The sequence below is a fragment of the Leptopilina boulardi genome, unplaced genomic scaffold (genome assembly GCF_019393585.1).
Source record: "Leptopilina boulardi isolate dan_hultmark-lab unplaced genomic scaffold, ZJU_Lbou_2.1 LbouV2_169, whole genome shotgun sequence".
Lineage (NCBI taxonomy): Eukaryota > Metazoa > Arthropoda > Insecta > Hymenoptera > Figitidae > Leptopilina > Leptopilina boulardi.
In genome coordinates, this window is record NW_026137717.1 from 2,214,951 (window position 1) to 2,239,647 (window position 24,697).

Genomic DNA, 24,697 nt, shown 5'->3' on the forward strand with positions numbered 1-24,697 from the left:
GTACTGTCCAGTTGGCAATACTGCTTCCTTGGTTATTATGCAACTTCCGACATTCAAGCGGAAGAGGCGCATCGGCCATTTTGTATTATCGGTTTTTACGTGTGTGTGCGTGGGTGTACGTCGAAATCTGGTTGCAAGTGACGATTTTAATATATAGTTGGTGTTTTTTTTTCATTACAAAACAAATAAAATAATCCAACTCGTTGTTTATCGTGTATTCAGTTAAATATTGTGATTGTTTAGATTAATTAAATAAGTGCTTAGAGAAAACAAAAAAAAAAAGTGAAAAAATGGGTCGAAAAAAGAAGAAGCAATCGAGGCCATGGTGCTGGTATCCTTTTTTTCCTGTCTCTCTCTCTCTTGTTCTCTCGAAAAAAAAGAAAAGAAATATAAAAATGTCCGTTCACACATTTGCCCTTTTTTACGTAACTGTACAGCTAGTTTTTAATAACAGTTATTTTTTTCTGACATTTCATTTGTTTCTGTAAACTAAAAAATGGAAAAAATTAAATAATTTTTTTTTGCACACATGATAATTTCGGCGCTTGCTTTTTTTTCTCTGCTTTTTGCGCATAATCGAAATATCGTTTATTATTCTTTTTTTCAACGTCGCGACGCAGACAGATTGTTGAGTAATTTTCGATTATTATTTTTGTAGGAAAATTTTTCTTTTATCTATGAAATTTGACATGAATTTTTTGAAAAATAAAAATGATATGGAAAATAAAAAATTATGTTTTTGATTAAGCGAAGGGCAATTATAGGAGAAAAGTATAGTCAAAAGTTGGAATGGAACCAAAAAATTGAGATTATAGATTTTCTTTGCAGAAGAGAGAGAGAGAGAGAGAAAGCGTAAATTTATTTTTTAATTGAGTTTTTGTTGGTTATGTTTTAGTAAGTAAAATTTTGTTGGGTTTTAAAGAAATTTAATTTGCTTATTATAATAATAGTAATAATAATAGTAATAATAATAATAATGATTTGAGCAATTTTGAGGTTAGGATTCCAGTTTCTAATGACAAGGTTTTTTTTTATTATTCTTATATTATTATTTTAAACATTATTTTATTATTTTTTACTCATTTAGTATTTATTTATTTATTTATTTTAACTATTTAAATGAAAATTAATTTATTTTTGGTAATTAAAATTTTTTTGAGTTTTATATTTTATATCGTGAATTTTTTTAAATATATTTTATTTTATTTATTAATTATAATTAATTTTAATTTTAATCAGTTAATTATTTTTACATAAAAAAATTTTTAATTAATTTTTCTTTACCGAAATAATATGTTAATTTTTTATTTTAATTTTTTCTTAACTTATTAATTATTTTAACAATAAATTTTTTATTTCAAAATAAACGGGACGATTAATTAATTTTACAATTAATTCAATTTTTACATAATTTTTTTTTTTTTTTTACTAATTTTTAATTATTTCTTCATTAATTAATTAGTATTTTTTATTTCGTAATTAGTTTTACTTGAAAAAATTTTATAATTTTTTCCCAAATTTTTTTGTTTTAAAATTTATATTTAATAAAAATTTTACCTTTAATTTTTTTTTTTTTATTTCTCTATTCCTTGTATTTAAATTTTTTTTTTTCATTTTTTCTTGAAAATCCATTATTTTTACATTGAATTTTTAATTTTATATTTTGATAATTTCGAAAAATTATTTATTTCCTTAACTTTTGATTTGAAAAAAAAATCTAAAGGTACTGCAATCGAGAATTTGACGATGAAAAAATTCTCATTCAACATCAAAAAGCAAAACACTTCAAGTGCCACATTTGTCACAAAAAATTATACACAGGCCCCGGTCTTAGTATACATTGTATGCAGGTAAAAAAAAAGAATATTTTTACTTTAAATTTAAATTAATACTATTTTTTTTTTTTTAGTATTATTAATTTAAATTATTTTTTAATCTATTAATAATAATAAAAAAATTTTTTTCAGGTACACAAGGAAGCAATAGACAAAGTGCCGAATTCACTACCAAATCGAAGTAATATTGAAATTGAAATTTACGGTATGGAGGGAATACCGCCGAACGATGCAAAAGAACACGAGAAACAAAGAAATGGTAATCGTCCAGGTTCACCAAGTTCAGGTGAAGATGAACCCGTGCAAAAAAAATTAAAACCCGAGGGTTTATTGGGTTCAGCGCCAGGTGCAACAACAAATTCAAATTCATCTGTGATGTCAGGAGGAATGTCAGGAATGCAAACACATCCAACAATGCCTCCAATGGGACAATTCCCACCGCCCATGCATCCCATGATGGGACCAATGGGACACGTTGGTCCAGCATTTATGGGACCCGGGTAAAGATTTAAGAAAATTTATTTTCAATTCTTAAAAAATATAGTTTTTCATCTATTTCAATGGTTTGAAAAAAGTTTAGTTTCTGTTATAAAATTGGGGGGGAAAAAAAATGCGACAGATACAAGTTCAATTGTAATAATTGCTCTGCTACTTATATTGGTGAATCTAAACCGAGGAAAAAAAAGAAAAGAAATAATAAAAATTCTGATTCAGTTGTAAACAAACATCAAGCTGATTATAATCATTCTTTCAATTTTGATGATGCAAAAATACCGGAATTGCCAGCAATTTCTGGCAATTTTTACTCAAGGGATAGTAAAATTTCCTTTTTACGGAATTTTACTATTTCAGGAGAGTAAATTTGACTATTTCCAGAGTAAAAATTGCCAGAAATGCGCAAAAATTACAGACACATTCACAAATTTTTTTCATTTTTTTTTTTTTTGCTAGAATGATGCAAGGAATGCCGGGCATGCCACCGGGAATGCAACCGCCAGTTAGTGGTGCATCAGTGCCACCAACACGGCCACTATTTCCAAGTGCAGCGGTGTCGACCGCTTCCTCAACGTCGGTAACGCCACTTGGCGCCGATTTTAAACCAATTACATCAATTGCCAGTGGATCAATTGGACCCATTAAGCCAACATTCCCCGCTTACAGCGGCTCGGACACGGCATCAAATAACAGTCATTCCGATCCAAAAGTCAATCTCATTACAACAACTGGCGCTGCCAGTAAAATTATACATCCACCCGAAGATCTCAGTCTCGTGAGTATTAAAAACAAAATTGCAAAATAAAATTCACTAAAGAAAGCACACATTTGTTGCCAAAAACGTTTGAAATCAAAATTAAAACCCTAAAGCCAAACTTAAATTAATTATTAATTATAATAAAGATCAATTATCAAATACTAAATATGTTACTATTAATCGAATAAGAATTAACAATTTCTTTTTCGTAAATAACAGGAGGAAATTCGAGCGAGATTACCGAAATATCAACGTCGACAAATTGCGGATTCTCGTTCTAGTCAGGCGGAAGTTGCGCAACAGCACGCTGCAGCATTGCATCATCATCATCAACAGCAGCAGCAACAACAACAGCAAGCTGTGGCAAATGCTGCGGCTGCATTTCAGGATCAACAACAACGTCAACAGGCCGCCTTAAGTGCCTTACAACAACAGCAACAAAGGTTTCAAAGGCCACCGCAGGCTGTTATGGTACCAGCATCAGCCGGCATGCCAGTTAGTTCCGTAGCATTAATGGCGCCGCTCATGCGACCAACCATGACACTTGCTGCACCAGCTCTTATTCATGGAGGTAACATGATGCGACCGCCCCCCATGGGCCTGCCACCAGGTAAGTCTCCTAAAAATTCTTGCCCTTGTTCCACCCGCCCCCTTTTTTTGTAACACTTATCCTCCCCAAAAAATTCACAACTCCAATTCCATTTTTTTACTCTTACTCTATCATATCGATTTAAAAATCAACGCGAAATATATTACCTTAGTGGATTTCTCTTCGGAACAGTGCGAAGATATTTCAAGCACCAAGAAAAAAAAGGAGCGTCTTTTTAAGTCAACTTTGCTCTGTTCCTTTATTTTTAAAATATTTTTTTTTGTCAAATAGTCTTGTATTTTCTTTTTTTTTTTTGCCGATGCTCGTTTTTTCATGTTGAATTGACGATTATTTGAAGAAAAAAGTCTTTCTATTTTTAATTGTCGATTCTACATGTTGTATTTTATTTGCTTTTTTTTAAAGAATATTTTTCTTTATGCTCGAATTGCATTTTTACTATTGAATGAATGTGAATGGTGATGTAAATGTAATTTCTTTGACGAAGTTATTTCTTGATATTTGTTATGTTATTTAATATTTCTTTTTTTCTTTTAAAGAAGTCTGGATATTTTGTTTCCAATTTGTGGATACTGTGTACTAAACTACTGAAGTTTGCAAAAAAAAAAAAAAAAAAAAAATACTGATCACTATACTACTGAAGATTTATTAGCAGAAAATACTTTCCGATACTGAAATGAAAAGACAACTAAAAATGATCATTGAATAATGATTCAGGGGGGGGGATAAATGGGGATACTTATCATTATACTACTGAAGATATTTTTGAACCATAATTGGCTCAAATTTAAAAAAAAAAAACGGGGGGAGGGTACTGACTATTATACTACTGAAGATATTTTTAAACCATAAAAATGGGTTACAAATTTAAAAAATGGGGATACTCACTATTATACTACTGAAGATATTTTTGAACCATAATTGGCTCAAATTTAAAAAAAAACGGGGGTAGGGTACTGACTATTATACTACTGAAGATATTTATGAACCATAATTTTGGTTTGAATTCAAAAAAAGGGGGTTACTGTCCATTATACTACTGAAGATATTTTTAAACCATTATTGGTTTACAAAAAAAAATGGGGATACTCACCATTATACTACTGAAGATATTTTTGAACCATAATTGGCTCAAATTAAAAAAAAACGGGGGGAGGGTACTGACTATTATACTACTGAAGATATTTATAAACCATAATTTTGGTTTGATTTCAAAAAAAAGGGGGGATACTGTCCATTATACTACTGAAGATATTTTTAAACCATTATTGGTTTACAAAAAAAATTGGGATACTCACCATTATACTACTGAAGATATTTGTAAACCATAATATGTGACGTGCTCTAAAAAAAGGGACCTTAGAAGCAAATGAATTATAGGTTATGTTTACGATTTTTTGCTTCTAAGGTCCCTTTCTTCAGAACGCGTCACATATTTGTCTGAAGTTCTAAACGTTCAAATAGATGAAATTTTCTTTTATTATAAGTTTATTAAAAAATTACTGCAGTAATAAAAAATAGAAAAAGTATATATTAAACATTTACTAAATTATTGATTCATTTTTAGATATTAAAAACTATACTTTATAATAAAATTAAAATCTTGTAAAATATAATTTTTCGTACATTTTAACGTTCAGAACTTTAGGCACATACCATAATTGGCTGAAAAGGGGGGTACTGTCCATTATACTACTGAAGAAATTTTTAAAATAGGGATACTCACCATTATACTACTGTAGATATTTTTAAGCCCACAACTGGTATACAAATAATTTTTTTTTAATATTCATTTTGCTAACAGACACAAAATAATCTTAAAACTTTTTTTTAAATTTTTAATTACACAGAATAAAAAGTAGAATTAAATTATTTTCTTTCTAAAATTAAATTCAGATAAAGTAAATTATTATTTTTTTCTTTCTTTAATCAAGAAACAATTTCGTCAACGATTGAACATTTCGTCAAACGAATGGAAAAATGTTTATTTAAATGAACGTTAAATAAAAAATATTTTTATTTACTATATGAATGAAAAAAAGTATAAAAGTCACGCTTAGGATTCATCCATTTTTTTTAATTATTTGAATTGACGATAAGCTCCTTAAAAAAAAAATCAAAAACTTTTACGTTTTAACGGTGCGTTTACAGGGCGCCCGGTCACTCCTTGGTGAGTGTCGAACGAAACCCAAGTCTCTGGTTACTAAAACCCTGTTTTAGACAAGTATTACAAGGTTGGTCCTTAGCAAATAGCATGCCGTGACATGGCCTATCTATATATCTCATATATTATTATCAATATTATAATTATCATATCATTTTTCAAAAAAAAAAAAAAAAATATCATCGTCATTTCTTTTTCATTTTTTTCTTTCTTTATTTCTGTCATTTTCTCATTAATGTTTCGCTCATATTGGCTAGTCGTTCTCTCTTTTTTTTTTTTTTTTTTGTTTTATTCACCCAATTCAAATTTTTCGTCGAGTGGTCAAATTTTCTCATTAAAATTTTCATTTTTTTTTCCATATCATAAATTCATTTATAGCTGCTTAATTTTAAGATTTTTTTTTAGTTTTTTTAAAGAGTAAATTATTTTTAATAATTTAAAAAAATGATTCCGTTGTGCATTTAATGGTTTGTTATTGCACTTTAGGTTTTGTTAGCGTTTTTTTTTCTATGAGCAAATAAATTGCTTTTTTTGCTTTTATATATTTCTTAGATTAATTAATTTTAGAAAAGTAATATCAATTTTTTATTTATTGATTAATCAATTGATTTATCGATTAATCGATTAATCCATTGATTGTCTCGACCACTCGACAATATTTTTTATTTGCATCTATCAATTTTTTTTTTTTTTTTTGAAGCCAATTTTATTAATTTTTTACGCTTTCAAATTATTCTTTATGCTCATATATATATATATATATATATCTATATAGTTAAATTGAATTTTTTTTTGTGACATTCCTCAACGACTTAACCGTTTCCTTTCGCTCTGTCTTTCTCTATCTTTCTCTCTCACTATCTTTCTCTGTATATTTCTCTCCATTTTTTTTTTAAACGTATTGATAGCTTGACATTTCTGGTGTTGTGAAAATTGTAGAAAAAGTTCGCTTTATTTGGGCACGGTAACGCTCTCAGCCATATTTACCAAAAAAAAAAAAAAAACAAAAACAAAAAAAAAGTTCGGTGAATTGATGCACTTTTTTTCATGAAACTGACCTTTTAAATAAAATTTTTTTTCTTTTAAAATGTTAGGATTAGGATATAAATCTTTTTTTTTGAAATTATGCTTTTCATTTCATATTTTGGTTTGCTTTTTAGTTTTTTTTTTCTTTCCTTTTTTTTTTTATCAATTATTTGAGTAAAAAAAATGTATGAATAAGTGAACTAAAATGTTAGTTTTATTTTATATTTTAGTAATTCATATTTTTTTTAATTTTATTTAAAAAATTCAAAATTTTAAATGATTATTTTTGATTAAATTTACATTTTTTATAAAATAAAAATTACTATTAGTAATATTTCTAACATTTTCATTATTATTACTAACGTTATCATTATTATTATTATTATTATTATTATTTTTATTAATTTATATCTTTTAACAAAATTAATTATAAATATCTTTATCATCATCGTCATCATCATTATCATCAGCATCATCATTATTTTTATTATTATTATTATTATTAATTTAAGTTTATTATTATTATTATTATTATTATTATTATTATTATTATTATTATTATTATTATTATTATTATTATTATTATTATTATTATTATTATTATTATTATTATTATTACTATTATTATAGCCTAGCTTTTGTGTAACACATTAATGATTTAGAAAATAAGTCGAGCTCTAAAAACAGACAGTAAGTAAATGATATTCACATACCAAGTATATATTACTGTATAATCAGTTATTTCTTGATCTATTTTTTTTTTTAAATTCCTCATCACTTACTAACGATTTTGGGAAGATAATGGTGATTCCTATATACACGTTCCTCCTTTTGTTTCTTAATTCGCGAGGGTTCCATGCAATGCTTTTTTTTAAATGGAGACATTTTTTGATCATTCAAAAAATGATTTGTAACAGTTTCGAAAGGTTTGGTTTTTCTTGTAAAAGAATAGATTTTTTTAAATATTAAATTAACTTTTTTTTTTAATTAATTAAATATTAATATAAATATTTTTTTTATATTTAAATTAAATTTGTTATAATTAATATAAATATTAAAATTATTTTTTTTTTTTTTGAATTTTACATTTTTCTTAAATTGACCCTTTCGAATCTGGTCTCCTATAAACATGTGAAAAAAAACACGTAAATATTTTTGTTGATCATTTATATAGCATTTATTTATTTATTAATATAATAAATGCTATATTTTTATATAAATCTACTCATACCTATATAATATATGAAAATTGAAGCTCGGGTGACAGTCGAGATCATTTTTTTAAATTAGCACTGCTCAGAAATTAAAAATTCTGATTTAAAAAAAATAAAATAGACTCGGAAGAATGTATTTTTGTATGGTTTGAGGTTAATTCTACTACTTTTTTTTTCTTGTGTGGTAGCACCTTCATCTCGGTTTTGTTGTGGATTTTTTCAATGTATATTTGGCACATGTGCATGCTTTCCTTTTTAGTTCATAGGCGAAAAAAACAAATCCAACTATATAAACTAACAAAAAAAAAATAAATAAAATAAAAAAAGAAAGAAAAAAAACACAAAACAAAAAAATTTGTTCGCTAAATTAGAAGTAAAAAAGAGGGAATGTTTCACACCTCTTGTTGATAATCCGAGACAATCGGCTGCTTGCGTAGCTTATATATACATTTTCTCCACATTTAGAACATTAAAAAAAAAAAAAAAAATACTCGAAAATTATAATCCTTATAAAGACGAGATCCACGGAATTATAATCCTTTTTTTTTTTTACTGACAGAACCGTTCTGACGATCTTTGCCGTTATCTGAAAAAAAATTTACATTTATTTTCTTACTGTCCTTTTTAATTTTGACTTTAGAAATTTTGTTATTTAAAATTTCTTTTTATTGCAAGCTTCCATTTTGACTCTTGAGAAATTATCCATTGAAAAAGTCCTGTAGCTTTTAGATTTTTTTTTTTTTTTTTTAGGAATTTACGAGACAGATTTGTGATTTTAATAATTGGGTTAAAATTCTTAAAAATCGTCTTACAAGAGGAGCGCATTTTATTAAATTTAGATTTAACCTTATACTTTAGGTCTACTTTGAACCTACTTTGAAATCAATTTAAAGCTACTTTAGAACTATTTAGAACCTCTTTCGATTGTACAATATCCTTACCTTGAACCTACATTTTATCTATTTTGAACCTAAGTTAATCATAATTTAAACCTCCCTTGTACCTATTTTGAACCTATACATTGGACCTGCTTAAACACTATACGTTGAAAATACTTTGAACCTGCATAGAACACACTTTGACCCTACCTTAGGCCTAGTTTGAACCTACCTTGAACCTATTCTAAGCCTGCATAAAATCTTATTTAACACTACTTTCAATCTACTTTAGACCTCTTTGGACCCTTCTTAGACCCTACATTGACCCTCTAATTTAACCGTTCTTTGAATCTAAATTAGACTTCTTTTCACCCTACATTGGGACTACTTTAAATCTTTATTTTAATTAAATTAACTTTAGACCTACCTTGAATCTGAATTAAACCTAATTTGAACCTATTCTGAACATACGTTAGATCTAATTTAACCCTACTTTGAATCTATTTTGAACCTACTTAAAGCTGTTTTGACCCTACTTTAATCCTGCGTTGCACCTTCTTTAATCTATATTGAACCTTTATTGAATCTAATTTGACCCTACTTTGAGCCTATTTTCAACCTATGTTGGACCTAATTTGACTCTACTTTAAACCTTTTTTCGACCTATTTTGATTCTACTTTAATCCTTCTTGGGACCTAATTTGAGTCAATTTGACCCTACTTTAAATCTTTTTGAGACCTAATTTGAGCCTATTTTGACCCTACTTTAAACCTTTTGTGGGACCTTCTTTGAGACTCTTTTGAACCTAATTTAACCCTACTTTGAATCTACATTGGACCTAATTTGATCCTACTTTTCTTCTATTTTGACTGTAAATTGGACCTGTTTTGAGCCTATTTTGAACACTTATTGAACCTATATTAAAAGTGCGCTCCTCTTGTAAATATAATTAAATTCCAATTTTCCCATCTTTTTATCCTATATAGAAAAATTTGGCATTCGTCGACAAAATCTTCCCAAAAAAAATTTATTTATTAAATAAAACCCCTTCAAAGCAACGATGGATCAGAACGAGGAGTTTCTCGAAACAAAAATGTAAGTTTCTTTTTTAAATAGTTAGAAGCAACGTTTTCGTGAATAAAAACCAAAAAAAAAAAAAAAAAAAAAATTCGTTAGCGCATGATCGTCTGTCACCCGATATTGCTTCCGAGCCAAAGGATCCACGATCAAGGTTTAATTTTTCTAAATAAAATAATAAAAAAAAAAAACCTTGGTCACCCATCCTGAGGTCTCGCAGAACGTAAGTACACCACTAATAAAATAATAATTAAAAAAAATATATATATAATTTAAGCTGAGGCTTGAATAAAAAATATTTTAAATAATGCGGATCCTTTTTTAAAGCCAAAAAAAAAAAAAACCCGAGCTTTACCTTTACGATGAGGAATCCGATATAAAAAAATAAAATACAAAAAAAAAAACAGTTTTTACATCAAATAAATTAATTAATTGAAATTAATTAACCGTTAAGGTGTACGTGTAATGATTGATTTTTCTGATTTACAGGTATGATTGGAGCATTACCACCGGGTGCAATGCATCCGGCATTTGCTGCACCAATGGGTTTTCCTGGCGCTCCAATGCTAGCGCCAATGATGCATCCACGTTTTAGATGATCGCCCCCAATGGACGGGCCCAATCCACCCCTGCATTTCGTGCTATGGGCTCGCCCCTAATATTAAAGAAAAAAAAAAAAAAAACAACAACAAAATTTCTCCTTAGGGTCCGGGACCTTGATAAAAATAACAAAAAAAAAAAAACAAAAACAAACAAACAACAACTTGCAAAACGCCAAGGCACTCCATCTCACGATTAAACCACAACAGAAGTTAGCAAAAAATCTTTGTTTTTTTTATCTAATTATTATTGATTAATTAATTAATTATTAATATCATCATCGTCACATAAACAGAGAGTGAGTTGTCCGCACAAAAAAAAGGAAAACAATTTGTGTTTTTTTTTTTTTTTTTGCCTTTTTTAGTTGGACACCTCAGCCTTTGTGTCGACGTCTCGGAGAGACAAGATCGCGGCCAGGTGGCGCTTCACGTTGTCGCTAGCGATTTGTTTTTTGTATGAAAATTGAAATTTTTGTGTTCAACTTCTTTTTTTTTTTTTATCTAGTTTTTTTCAAAAAAAACGATTTTTGTTTGTGTGTGTTTTTTTCTTTCCAAAAATTTCACATAAAAAAAGAGACTCTTGATTTCTAGCCGCAGCGTGGAGGTCATGTCGCCTCAGGTTAGTCGGATATTTTTATTTTGTTCAATTCCTTTTTTCGGTGTGATTTTATCACTCAAAAAAAAAAAAAATGTTTTTTTTACTTACCTAAATGGCGGTTCAATTTTTTTTTTTTTTTGAGGTTAGGAATGTTTTTGCCATTCAACCATAACCTCAAAACAAGAAAATATGGATTTATCGTTAAAAAAAAGGTAAAATTTTCTTTTTCTTTCGATTAAATCAATTTTAATTAGTTTATTTGATAATAATTTTACTACTTTTGAGGTTATGTGAATTGAATCTCAAAAAAGAAGGAATAATTTTTCCATTGGTTGAAAAAAAAATGACGCTTTCTTTTATTGGTAGGAATTAAAAAAAGAATTCCTAACCTCAAAAAAAAAAAATCGATGGTAATTTAAAATACCTAGACTGTGATCCAATTGTGAATTTTTTTTTTCATGATAAAATCGCACTGAAAAAAACATGCCTTTCCTTGCAAGAATCATGTTGACGACGCATGAGTGAGTGGTAAGTACGGAGGGTGCTCTTAAAAAAAATAAAAATAAAAAAAATTTTTGAAACGGACACCAGCTCTCGACACTCGACTCACGCCATTTTAATTCCCACTATATCCAAATAATCGAGTCATTTTTCGATCCTTGGGGGTGTCAATTTTACTATTTTTTTTTTTTTCATTTATATTTCCATTTTTTTTAGATGGAAATGAAAAAACTGCGCATGCCTCGTTGAATTTTCGCGCGCTTATTTGAAATAATTTATTTCAAAACGAATTATTTTTACAATAAAAAAAAAAATTTTTTTTGCTAATAATTTTAGTGAAAAAATATTAATTGGCTTAATATTTAAAATAATATGATAAAAATAATGTAAAAGAATTAATATTACTTCACGGAAAAAAAAATTTACCTGAAATAGCGAAATGTTTCATTAAAATAGGAAAAGTTTTACTTGTTTCAGATAAATCTTTAGCTATTTTAATGAAACATTTCGCTGTTTCAGGTAAATCTTTTTTTTTCCGTGATAATAATTACTACTATGTAGTTTTGTAATTTTTGACCTTTGGAAACAAAAAGTGTAAATGTCAAAACTAAAAAAGTAAAAAAAATTTTTTAGTAAGGTATGTGCATTAGTAAAATGAAAAAAAAAAAATATTAGATTGGGAAATTTTTTTTAAAAATTGTAATTGACTCCGAGGATTGAAGCGCCAAATTTTAAAAATCTTTTCCAAAATATCGATCCGAGATTTTTCTCATCCTTCTCAAAAAAAAAATCCTTTTTTTCTCTCTGCTGACTGTCCGCTAAGCCTCTTTTTCTTCCTCTTTTCTTTTTTTTTTTTTGTTCTCTATCGTTACACACACCGAAAAAAAGTCGTGTACGTACTTGCTCTGCGTATTGTTATTCAATTATTATATATATATATATATATACACACAATTTCCTTTTTTAGGGATCGCTCTGCGGAGTCAATTATTTTTTTTCAAAATTATAAAAATCTACTAAACAAATTTTTTTTTCAAAATAAATTAAAAAAAATACTGAAGTTATTTTTTTTGTGATTCTAATAGTTAACAAAAAAAAAAAGACTTGGCAGGGCTGTCTTTTCGTTTTCTTAAGCAAAATTTTTGAACATGTAGAAAAGTTCTGTTACTTATTGAGTGTCATATATATTATCGACTGTTCCGAATAAAGTTTTGTGGAAAGTTGGAAAAAAAACTGGGCATAGTCTGATGTTCTTAGAAAATCGAAAAAAAAAATAGTTTATTACATTTTTTTCAAATCAATTTAATACTCATATATGCTTTCAATTTTATTACTTTTAACATATACAGAAAAGTAAAGAAAAAAATTAAAAAAAAAAAAAAAACAAGAAATAACTATATTCAAGTTTTCTCAGAACAACGGGCGACAGCCACATATTGTTTCAACCAATCACAGCTCTCATCGCTGTTGGACCTTTTCTGGTCCCTTGCCACAAGGCAGGCGATTGTTTGGACCTACCGTCTTTGAGTCGTCGAATCCCGAGTTCAGAAAAATGTTGTTTTCCACTATTTTTTTTTTTTTTTACTGATGCATCGTTAGCAAAATCGATAAATTCAATGAAAATCGTTATATTCAGAAAAAAAAAATGAAACTTTGGTTCAAAAATCGATATATCGATCAAAATTCGATACAATAATTAAAGTTCGATATATCGATAAAAATGCGATATATTGACGAAAAATCGATATATCGCAGAGTATTCGATATATCGATCAAAATCGATAAAAAAAAATTCGATATATATTGATTAAAAGTCGATATATCGAGAAAAATCGAAGGGAAAATTTGTCGATATTTTATCGATATATCGAAGTTTTATCGATGTACCGAAGTTTTATCGATATATCGATTTTTTTAACGATATATATCAAAATATCGATATATCGAGTACAAATCAATAATTCAACGTAATTAAAAAAAAAAATTCAAGTTTAATCTCAATGTTTGAAGCACTTTATTCTAATTATGTATTTTTCTTGTAAGATTTAATTAAAAATTGACTTTAATTATTAAATGAAGTATTTTTTTTTTTGTATGTTGACGTCACTCGGGGATTGTATGACTTGATTGACGCGTGGCTGGACCGAGAAACAATATTAATTCACGGTAATCTGTAAGGAACGCGAGAAAACATTATTAACCGACTCGACGATCGTTCGAAACACAAAAAAAAATATTTCAAAAAATTGATAAATTAAAAATAATTTATGAATTTAAATAATTTTTTTAATGTATTAAAAAAAGGGGTTTTAATTTAATTTAATTTTTTTTTTTTTTTGAGTTTCGATTGTTCGACGACTGCTTAACACAGAGTATTGTGTGTACAACGGTATTATATATAATTATACAATATATATATTATGTCTATCTTACTTACAAAAAGCGTGCAAGAAATCCCGCTAAAAAAAAAAATGAACAAAAAAAGTATGAAAATGAAACCAATTTTTTTTTTAAATTTTTGAATCTCCAAGAATGTCTTTTTAAACGCCTGATAAACATAAATATATATATATATATATAGCGGACGTTGATGTCACGCTAAAATGGGAAAAAACGCTTTTTTAGCAATCCGTGAAACACTTCTGGGTGAGAGACTCTCTTCAAACAATGGAAAAGCAACTTTGTCGCTATTAAAAACAAAAACCCCTCGCAGTAATCCAACCTGCAGAGTCGTAAATAGGAATATACTTGAGGTAATGTCTCAAAAAAATTTGTTTTCATTCTATATAGTTATAATTAGCTTCTAATATTTTTTTTTTCTAAAAATTAATTTTATAAATTGCAAAAACAATTATGTTTTTTATAGCATAATAATAATAATAATTTTAAAAATAATTTTTTTTTCAGTTTTTATTATAATTGTGATAATTTTTTTTTTTTTTTAATAATATATAATATAATATATACATGTGTAATCTTTAACTCACTATCTTTCCAATTTTTTTTTTCTTTCTAGTTTTTAAGTGAATTATTGTTGTTTTATTTTTAAAGAAATATTTAAAGATTTAGTGTCAAAAAAAAAAAAAAAAATGAAATAAAAATCGAATATCGATTTTAGAACCCTAGTTACGGCTCTGGCATTTTAGAATGTCTAGAAATTCTTCTACAAAATGTTCTTTTCAGCCAAAGACGGACATGATCAGAGAGAACATGAAAAAAAAGTAAGAAAATGGAAAAACATTTTTTTTGAAATGATAGAAAGAAAGAAAGTGTATGTCGCACGAGGATGTATCTCTACGAGGTATTAATAAAGATGTTGATTCGTATGAAAAAAAAATTCTGAAAGGCAAACTTAAATTCGATAATTTATATAATTTTTTTAAGTGAATTACTGAATTTTTGATGTCTGTGTTCATTTTTTTGTTTCCTGCTTCCAATTCACCAACTTTTCCATCTTATTAAATAAAAAATTACCAACATAAATATCTACATTACCGACGGATGGTTAAACAGGAAAAATGAAAATATAAATATTACCAATATAGAAATCTACCTTATCGACTGGTGGGAAAACAGTTTTTATATTTCAAAAACTGTTTTACCATCAGTCGGTAAGGTAGTTTTATATGTCGGTAATTTTTTATATGTACCTTGGATAAAATAACTATCTGCTATATCGACAGTATTTTTTAAAATGTTTTTTTCCTAACCTTAAAAGTTTAACATTAAATTATTCTCTGTTAATAAAAATATACACGATTCGTGTAACCACAATATATAATTGGAGGAAATAGTGCTTTCCATAACCTAAAAATATATACATATTCCAATATTTGAAAAATGTATTTTAATTTTCTTTTGCAAAATAATGGTAAAATCAATGTTTTCTCCTGTTGATAAGTGTATGTTAATTTTGTTACTGTTAAAATTTGCATAAATGCACTAAATATATAAGGAGAGTTGAATTTATAGATTTTAACCTAAAATTAGCATCGTTATTCTAATTTTAGGTAAATATATGTATATTTAAAGTAAACGTGGTCAAGGATTCATATTAATAAAATTGTTTTAAAAAAAAATCGTTGCTATCACAGTGGTATAAGTTCAATAAAATTTATTGAAAAAAAATTTGCTATAATTTACAATAAGAGAAAAAAATGTAGAATAATATTTAATTAAATTTTATATAGTAATTTAAAAAAAAATCCTAAAATAAGCTAACTACACCCTTAATGGATATACTTTGAAGGAAACATAAGGATCGAGGGCTGCATTGATGAATTATTCATTATCAGGTCAATGTATTTGCAATTGCAATAACAAACCGAAAGCCCTCCTCTTAACGTGGAAATGCTTCCAGGCCAACTAAACTCTAATGGTATATATATGGCTTTTCCTATACATATATATATGTGTGTAAGTTTCAGAGAGTTGTTTAAACTTCCTCTCTCGATTTCCGCAGAATTCCAAAAAAGGAATTCTCATTTTACGTCCAGAATCTTCATCAGACCATGAAATCACTTTGACGCGCGAGAAAAAAAACTATTTTTTTATTTCACTCATGTGAATCTATTTTTTTCAGGTAAAAAGAAATTTTCAATTTTGATTGAATATTATAGAAAAAAATTTATCCTATGTGACAATTTGATTTTAGAAACTCGGAAGAATTCCAAAATCCTGTTTTGGTAAATTTTATTTTTAAAATCGAGAATGATAAAAAAAATAAATTTTCACATAACAGGAATTATATACAATCCTGTTTTAAATTTCAGGAAACGTAATAACCTGATGATGATGGAAAAAAAAGAAGTTAATTGCCGCAGTTGTTTTTTTTATTTGCTTTATTGAGGTGTGAAATTTCGCCACACATGTGAAGAAAAACTTAGTGAACGTGAGAATATCTAGGTTACTATAAAATGTAAAAGATCACTAACAATTGTTTTATATATTGGTTAATAAAGATTCAATAATAAGATAAAAGATTATTTTTAGTTTTTTTTCCGATGATGAAATATTCACATCAATGCCAAGCCCCCCTTTTGAATTGTATAAATTCTTTCTGTAATTTGTATTTAGAGAGATGAAAACTCATCTTTAAACGGCTAAACAGGTAAATGATCAATAGAACTATAAGAATATTTGTATATATATATATATATATATATATATATATAGCAAGCGGCACTTGATTCAATGGAGGGACGAGAGGGGTAAGAAACACGGCCAGTATATATGAAAGTGAAAGCAAAACTTTTAAAAACCTCATTGAATCACGTGCCAAGTCTGGTTCTAATAATCCTTGTTCATTCCATAGTATTTTTATTTGTATGTGTGTATTTCTTTTTTTTTTGTTTCAGGTTTTTCGAGTGCAAGACATTTACAAAATTTGACATGATGACGTCATTTTTTATTAGTTAATATTAATAAAATGTTTTTATGAAAACCAAATCGTAAGAAGGAGCGGGTGTGAAATATAACCCATAAGGTATGGTTAGATTTTATAAGGCATGTATTTGAAAGTTAGATTTTACAAGGCATGTATTTATAGGTTAGATTTTATAAAGCATGTATTTATAGGTTAGATTTTATAAAGCATGTATTTAAAGGTTAGATTTTATAAAGGATGTATTTATAGGTTAGATTTTATAAAGGATGTATTTATAGGTTAGATTATTTTAAAGAATAGGAGAAGTATAGGTTATCTAAAATAGCGCCCCCTTTAGTTTTTCTTAATTCAATTTTCTCAACGGTGTTAAATACGCGAAAATACTTCCAAAGAGATTTTTGCAATTCTAATTTTCTAACCTTAAAACCTAATTTTTTCGAATCTAATTAAAATAATTCTGATTAAAATTTCTTTTTACCTTTTTCTTTAGCCGTAACAATTGAATTCGTTACTTAATGCCCTACCTCAATATATAGTTATCAATGAAATGTACTTTCATATTCTTCAAAGTGAATTATATTGAATTTTTTCTTGCTCAGTTCCGTTTCTTCAGTTCAATATATATACGTATCCTAGATTTATTACATTAATTACTTTTCCGCGTAACAACTTCCTGCTCACAGAATACGATAAAAGACGTAAAAATATAGAGTAGTATATATATATATATATATATATATATATATATATATATATATATATATATATATATATATATATACTGTCTTCTTTGACACAATGATTACTTCCAAACTCCCCATTAATAACGGTTTATCGAACGGTTCTATATATACTATTTGCACATGCAAATAGCGATTTTTCTTTTTTCATTTCTCCTTTATATCTACTTTTTTTTCTTAATGTTTCTATGCATGCATTAAATTGCTTGAGTATTATTTTGTTTTGCGAAAATTGTATCTCCTATCAAAAACGAACTTGTGTTTCTCCATATGTTTGCAGTCATCGTTCAATGACACACACACACACACACAGGTCATGCGTCATGTTGACCTCAATGTGTCCTTTTCCTCGCAGGTACATTTTAGTCATGAACTAAATTATTATTCGAGAAAAAAAATGGAACGAGAGAATTAAATGTTTGTATATGTATAAAATGAAATTGCTGAATCAGTTAATTGAGTTTGTCATTTAAATTAATAATAGTTTTTGCACGAGATCGCCTTGATTAGCTTTGAAAATTCCCCCTTCCCTCCCGAAAAAAGAAATTGCTTTCAATGTTAAAATAAGTTTTTAATTTAAATTTAAAAGTTGGATATTTAAGGTTAGAAGTTAGATTTGAGGTTAGGCTTTAGGCGCACAGTTTAAGGTTGGGCTAGGCTTTAGGTTAGGTTTTAATCATAAAGTTTGAGGTTAAGTTTTAGGCATAGTTTTAGATTGTTGGGCGAGGCTTAAAGTTTGAGGTTCGGTTTTAGTTACAGAGTTTCAAGTTAGATCAGGCATAAAGTTTAAGGTTAGATTTTGGGCATATAGTTTTAGTTTATTGGGCATGGCTTAAGGTTAGGTTTAAGGCATACGGTTTTTAGGTTGTTGTGCGAAGCTTAAAGTTTGAGGTTAGGTTTTAGTCATAAAGTTTAAATTTATACCAGGCATAAAATTTAGGTTTAGGGCATAAAGTTTTACTTTACTACAGGCAAGGCTTAAAGTTAGGTAAGGTTTTAAGCATAGAGCTTTAGGTTTTGGGCGAGGCTATTAAAGTTTGAGGTTAGATTTTAGGTTATTAGTAAAGGCTTAAAGTTAGATTAGGTTTTATACGCATATAAAATTAACTAAAATTAGATTTATATTTGTTTTGTAGTACCTAAAAATTTAAAAAATTAAATAACAAAATTTTATAATTTAAAGTTGAGTCTCAAATATTTCGAAAGTTATATACGATTGCAAAACCAAAAAAAAAAAAATAATAATCCTGCGCTATTTATCAGGAAACGATTTGTTTGTGAAATGTCAAATTATGCGGGAGGAGTTAATAATAACTTTATAATATATATATATTACGTATTTGACTTTTTATCGATATATTATGGTAGGATTTAAGTAGTAGAAGAAGGGAAGGGTGGGGGGGTTGTAGAATGGTCAAATCGGGCCCAGATGAGGCCCCCGCTAATCGTAAATGTTATTGGTCAAAGAATATACATATATACACTGAAAACGTCCTTCAAGCGATCGGGCGAAGCCGGTTTCCCCTTTCACCCCTTCTTAACTCTTTATTCAACTTATCCTCCCCCTTTACCCACCCCCCTTTTTCTCCTCCCGTTCAGGTGCAATTCCTCAGTATGTCGCGCTGTCTCTCCGCGTTCGCGTTTTCTGAATTTCGACCACTTGTTTTTTGCCCTTCTAATTTAATTATACGTATACAAGTCACGTTATAGAATTTTTTTTTTTTCAATTTTGTGCATTGTCGTTGAAAAATTTTTTGAAAAGTATCTTTGACAGAAAAAAAATTTTTCCTTTGTTATAACAAAAAAAAGAGATAGTGATTTTATTCAGTATTTTGGATCTCGTAAGTTAAATCGGATTTTTAATAAAAAAAAAAAAATTTATGAAAAAATTTTAGTTACATGTTGTTTTTTTTTAGAAAAATATATGTTTCTTCATTAAATTTAAAAATAAACATAAATATTGTTTAAATTTTATCCAATGTACTGTGATATCAATGATTAAAATGTTGAAAACAACTAAACTTGTTGATAATAATATTAATAATAATAATAATAATAATAATAATAATAATAATGATAATCATAAATAATAATATTAATGACATTAAAAAATGTAAATGTAAATATAAAAAAGGATTATATAAATTTTATGAATGTTTAGGGGTAAAAAATTAGAGTTAAATTTTAAATTATAGAAAGTCGTTGGTTTAATGCAGTTAGAAGTTAATTTAAAAAAATTTGACACATTAAATATTAATTGTTTGAGTTAAAAAATTTAAAAAAAATTAAAATTTTTTTGAAAAAATGCATTTACTTCTTTAATCAAATTTTATTGATATTTAAATAAATTATTCACTTTAATAAATATTTGTTTCCAATTTTTTGCTTTTTCAAAAAATAAATTGTGAATAATTAATAAATTATTATTCACGTGAGTGACAATATAATAATTAAAAGCTATTGAAATTTCTGTTATATCGATTTCGTTTGAATGAAATAATTGTCCCGAGTCTCACTTCATTGTAATGAATTCGAGATATATTCAAACGCCAACCTAGTTTTTATTTTTATTAAACAAATTTACTTTTTTTTAGGTCAAAAAATCATTTTTAAGTCTTTTATTTTTTTATAAATATTATTATTATTATTATTATTATTATTATTATTATTAATATCATTATTCCTAAAAATCTTTTACTCTCATATGAAAAAAAGTCTTTAATGGTGTTTACAATATAAAATAAATTGTTAATAATTAAATGCTCGTAAAATTTGTGAAAAAAAAAACAGAAAATAGTTTATAATAAGTTTTTTTGTGCGGTAAATTTAAAAAGAGCCATTGCATTTTTATCAAGGAGTAAAAGTCCTTTGACAGTCTCGTAAAAGTCATTCATTATTCAGATCATTAAGTCATTCAACGACTCTGTTTATATATATATTTATGTGACGATAACTGTTAGTTTCGCACGTGCACTTTTTTTTCAACTTCATTTGCAATTGCATTGCCGGCACTTTTTATGCACTTTCAACCGAGTCAGCTATTATTTGTATTATTATTATTATTATTATTATTATTATTATTATTCCACAATGCTAATAATAATTATTTATTTATAATAATAAAGAAAAATATTTATTTATTAACAATTTACAAGAAAATAAATTTTTTTTTTCATATTAAAACAATATTCCCTAGTAATGCAATAAAATACAATAATAATAATAATAATAATAATAATAATAAAAAAATAATAAAATGTTTTAAATGATAAAAATAATTATTTTGAAATTTCTTTTTTTTTAACATTTAGATTTGAGGGACAAAGTTATTAGTAGCTACCTATACATATAAAAAAAGTATACATAATACAAGAAAGGAATTAAAAAAAAAAAAAAACAAGTTTCAACAAGATGAGAGATAGATTGATAAGGACGATGATGTTGTCGTTGTCCTTGACAATAATAATTTGTCTAATTAATCTCACATTAGCGATAGACAATCTAAAAGTAAAATATCAATGGAAACAAATGGACTATGACTGGCCAAATAATGAGACAAAACAAATGTTTCCATTTTATCGTCAGGAAGATAATTTACCCTTGGGATTAGAGGTCGCTGGAAATAGATTGTTTGTAACGGTCCCGAGATGGAAACCAGGCGTGGCTGCAAGTTTAAACTACATTATGCTTAACGGTTAGTTAACCAGTAAATTTGACTCACCTTTCACAAAATCAAGTCAACCCGCAAAACAAAACACTGCGCACTTGAGTGCGAGATTTAATTACAAAAATTTAATTTTCACTTTAGTCTCACATTACGCACATAGATTAGAGTTACACTTCTCTTTTTTTCACTCAACAAATTCAGAAAGATTATATATATACACAACAGTTTCGTATAAAAATTGAAAATCTCAAGAAAAAGTGAAAAAAAATTATTTACTCAATTTTACTAAACAATTACGTATTTTACGTAAATTACGCATACTTACGCAATTTACGCAAAAATTACGTGTTTTACGTAAATTACGTATTTTACGTAAATTACGCGTACTTACGCAATTTACGCAAAAATTACGTATTTTACATTGATAACGTAACAAAAATTCTACGACGAGTTACGCTATTTATTTAAATTACTTACGTAAAATACGTTTGTTACGTTTAAATACGTTAATAACGTTTATATACGCATACTAAAAGATCGGTATCGTATGTAAAATACGTTTATTACGTTTAGTAAATACGCATAGTAGTTTTTATACGTAAAATACGTTTTTTACGTTAAAATACGTATGATACGTTTTGTGCGTAAAATACGTTTGTTACGTTTAAATGCGTGTGTTACGTAAAATAAGTATGGTTTCTAAATTACGTACATTACGTTAAATTACGCATGTTGCGTGAAAATACATATGGTAATACAGTTACGTATGTTACATACAGTTACGTAAAATTACGTATACTTACGTATGTTACGTAAAGTAGCGATAAAAATGTAATTAAATTTTTTTAAAAATTAAAATTATTTAGATACACGAGAATCGCCACCATTAATTCCTTATCCATCGTGGGAGGCACATCAATATAAGGCTGGTGAGAAAATACCCGATATTGTATCAACATTTCGTATTCGTGCTGATCGTTGTAATCGTTTATGGGTCCTTGACACTGGTCTAAGTAATATTGCCGATACACCGGAAATGCAAAAACCACCGACACTAATTATTTATGATTTGTCGAATGATCGTATTTTACGTAACTACACAATACCCGAAAATCAAAGAACTGGTGATTCTTTATTTGCAAATATTGCCGTTGAAGATGAATCATGTACCGATAGTTATGGTTATCTTGCTGATCTTGGTGGTCCTGGTATTATTGTTTATTCATGGCGACATCATCAATCGTCATTGGTGAAAAATAAATATTTCCAACCAGAACCTGAGGCAAGCATTAAAAATTAAAAAAAAAAATTAAAATTTAGAAAATAAAAATGGTTAATTATTATTTAAATTTTTAAAAAAGAAAAAATTAGTTAATAAATTTAATTTTTCAGAGTAGTAAATTTAATGTTTCTGGAATTGTCTTTCATTGGAATGATGGGATATTTGGTATGGCATTGGAGCCAACTGGTGATGGTTACAGTACCTTATATTTCCATCCACTTTGCAGCACGAAGGAATATTCAGTTAGCACAAAACTACTCAGGGACGAACAACTTGCTAATAGACTTGGTAATGTACTTATTCAAAAAAAAAAATTATCTGTTTTACCGACTGTAGATAATGTAGATTTCTAGATTATTTACAGTCGGTAAAGCAGAAATCGCAGTTTTTCTCGTTTGAAGACAATAGTGATTTCTATATAATTAACAGACGGTAAATACAAGATTTCTACATTACCGACTGAAGACACTGCAGATTTTTACATGATCAACAGTCGGTAAAATAGAAATTTAATCTATTGGAAATACGGTTTCGTCGTACATTTCCAAAAAAAAAATGGTAAAAGGTAGAATTTATACTACATTGACTGAAGATACGTTAGATTTCTACATAGCCAACAGTCGGTAAATCATAAATCTGCATTATCGATTGAAAATGTAGTTTCGTCGTTTATTTACAAAAAACAGTAAAAGGCAGAATTTATACCAACTAAAGATACGGTAGATTTCTAATTGATTAACAGTCTTTAAATCAGAAATCTACATTATCGATTGCAGATATGGCAAAAATCGACTACTATACATACTGAAGATTATGTAGATTCCTACATGACCAGCAGTCGGTAGAGCAGAAATCTACTTTATCGACTATCGATTAATGAAATTATTTACAAATTGTTAATTTTAAGATAGTTTCCACTTTTTTTTGTAATATATAAAATTTTCCACTATTTTAGAATCTGAAAATCAGTTTAAAGAATTGGGAACACGAGGAAACAATGGCCAAAGCAGTGTCAGCTTTTTAGAACCAAAATCTGGAATTCTCATTTATGCTTTAGTGAATCTCAATGCGATTGCCTGTTGGAAAACGGGTACCACTTACGATATTCAAAATCATCGACCTATTTATATGAATAATGTTACTATGGTCTTTCCAAATGATCTTAAGGTAATTTTTGTTTTAAATATTTTTTTTTTTTTTTTTGAAATTTAAAAAAATATGAAAACTAACATTTTTTTATTTCTTAAATAGATTGATTCGAATGGAAATATTTGGGTACTATCTGATCGTCTACCACAATTTATGTATGATCGATTAGATCCAAATGATTATAATTTCCGAATTTTAACGGGATCATTGAAAGAGGCTGTTCAAGGTACTGCGTGCGCTGCTGATTTATCTGATCGATCATCAAAGACAATTAATAATAATAATAATAATAATAATAATAATAATATTAATAATAACAATATTAACAGTCGAAATGGATATGGACGAAGTGAAAATGGATTTAAACCAATGTTTAACAGAAGTGAAAGATCTATTTGCTCTTATGCAATTGTCATTTTATTGTCAATTTTCATCAAAACATTCTTTTAAGTCTCTCAGATTTTTTTTTCTTACAAATTTCATTAATTACACTCTTCAGAAAAACATTTCCAATTAAAAGTCTGTAAATTTACTGCCCTTTTTTATTGTTAAATATTTAATGAAAATTTATTGCTCTCCTTTTTATTATTTTTCTTAATTTTTTTTTTTTTTTTTTATTTCAATTTATTATCGTTTTTTGTCTACGATATTTTTAATGTCTTTCTTTATTTTTAATTTTTTTTTTATAAATAATTTTTTTAAATTAAAATAATTACTAATG

General features: G+C 27.2%; 2 protein-coding genes across 2 annotated transcripts; both read left to right on the forward strand.

Annotated features, from left to right (window-relative positions):
- Positions 1–75: 75 nt before the first annotated feature.
- LOC127277460 (BUB3-interacting and GLEBS motif-containing protein ZNF207) lies at positions 76–14,853 on the forward strand. Its single transcript, XM_051298591.1, has 6 exons — positions 76–331; positions 1,724–1,850; positions 1,968–2,335; positions 2,787–3,105; positions 3,307–3,697; positions 10,544–14,853. The coding sequence occupies exons 1-6, from the start codon at positions 291–293 to the stop codon at positions 10,651–10,653; spliced, it is 1,356 nt and encodes a 451-aa protein (XP_051154548.1). The 5' UTR covers positions 76–290; the 3' UTR covers positions 10,654–14,853.
- Positions 14,854–19,481: 4,628 nt separating this feature from the next.
- Positions 19,482–24,576, forward strand: LOC127277461 (protein yellow). The gene is made up of 6 exons (XM_051298592.1): positions 19,482–19,719; positions 21,190–21,572; positions 22,412–22,827; positions 22,938–23,115; positions 23,783–23,994; positions 24,079–24,576. Exons 2-6 carry the CDS (start codon positions 21,290–21,292, stop codon positions 24,424–24,426), a joined length of 1,437 nt encoding a protein of 478 aa, XP_051154549.1. The 5' UTR covers positions 19,482–19,719; positions 21,190–21,289; the 3' UTR covers positions 24,427–24,576.
- The last annotated feature ends 121 nt before the right edge of the window (positions 24,577–24,697 follow it).

Coding starts and splice junctions, on each gene's coding strand:
- LOC127277460 (XM_051298591.1), top strand. CDS start 291: ATGGGTCGAAAAAAGAAGAAGCAATCGAGGCCATGGTGCTG. Junction 332..1,723: donor CAATCGAGGCCATGGTGCTG/GTATCCTTTTTT, acceptor AAAAATCTAAAG/GTACTGCAATCGAGAATTTG. Junction 3,698..10,543: donor CCCCATGGGCCTGCCACCAG/GTAAGTCTCCTA, acceptor TCTGATTTACAG/GTATGATTGGAGCATTACCA.
- LOC127277461 (XM_051298592.1), top strand. CDS start 21,290: ATGAGAGATAGATTGATAAGGACGATGATGTTGTCGTTGTCCTTGACA. Junction 22,828..22,937: donor ATTTCCAACCAGAACCTGAG/GCAAGCATTAAA, acceptor TTAATTTTTCAG/AGTAGTAAATTTAATGTTTC. Junction 23,995..24,078: donor TCTTTCCAAATGATCTTAAG/GTAATTTTTGTT, acceptor TTTCTTAAATAG/ATTGATTCGAATGGAAATAT.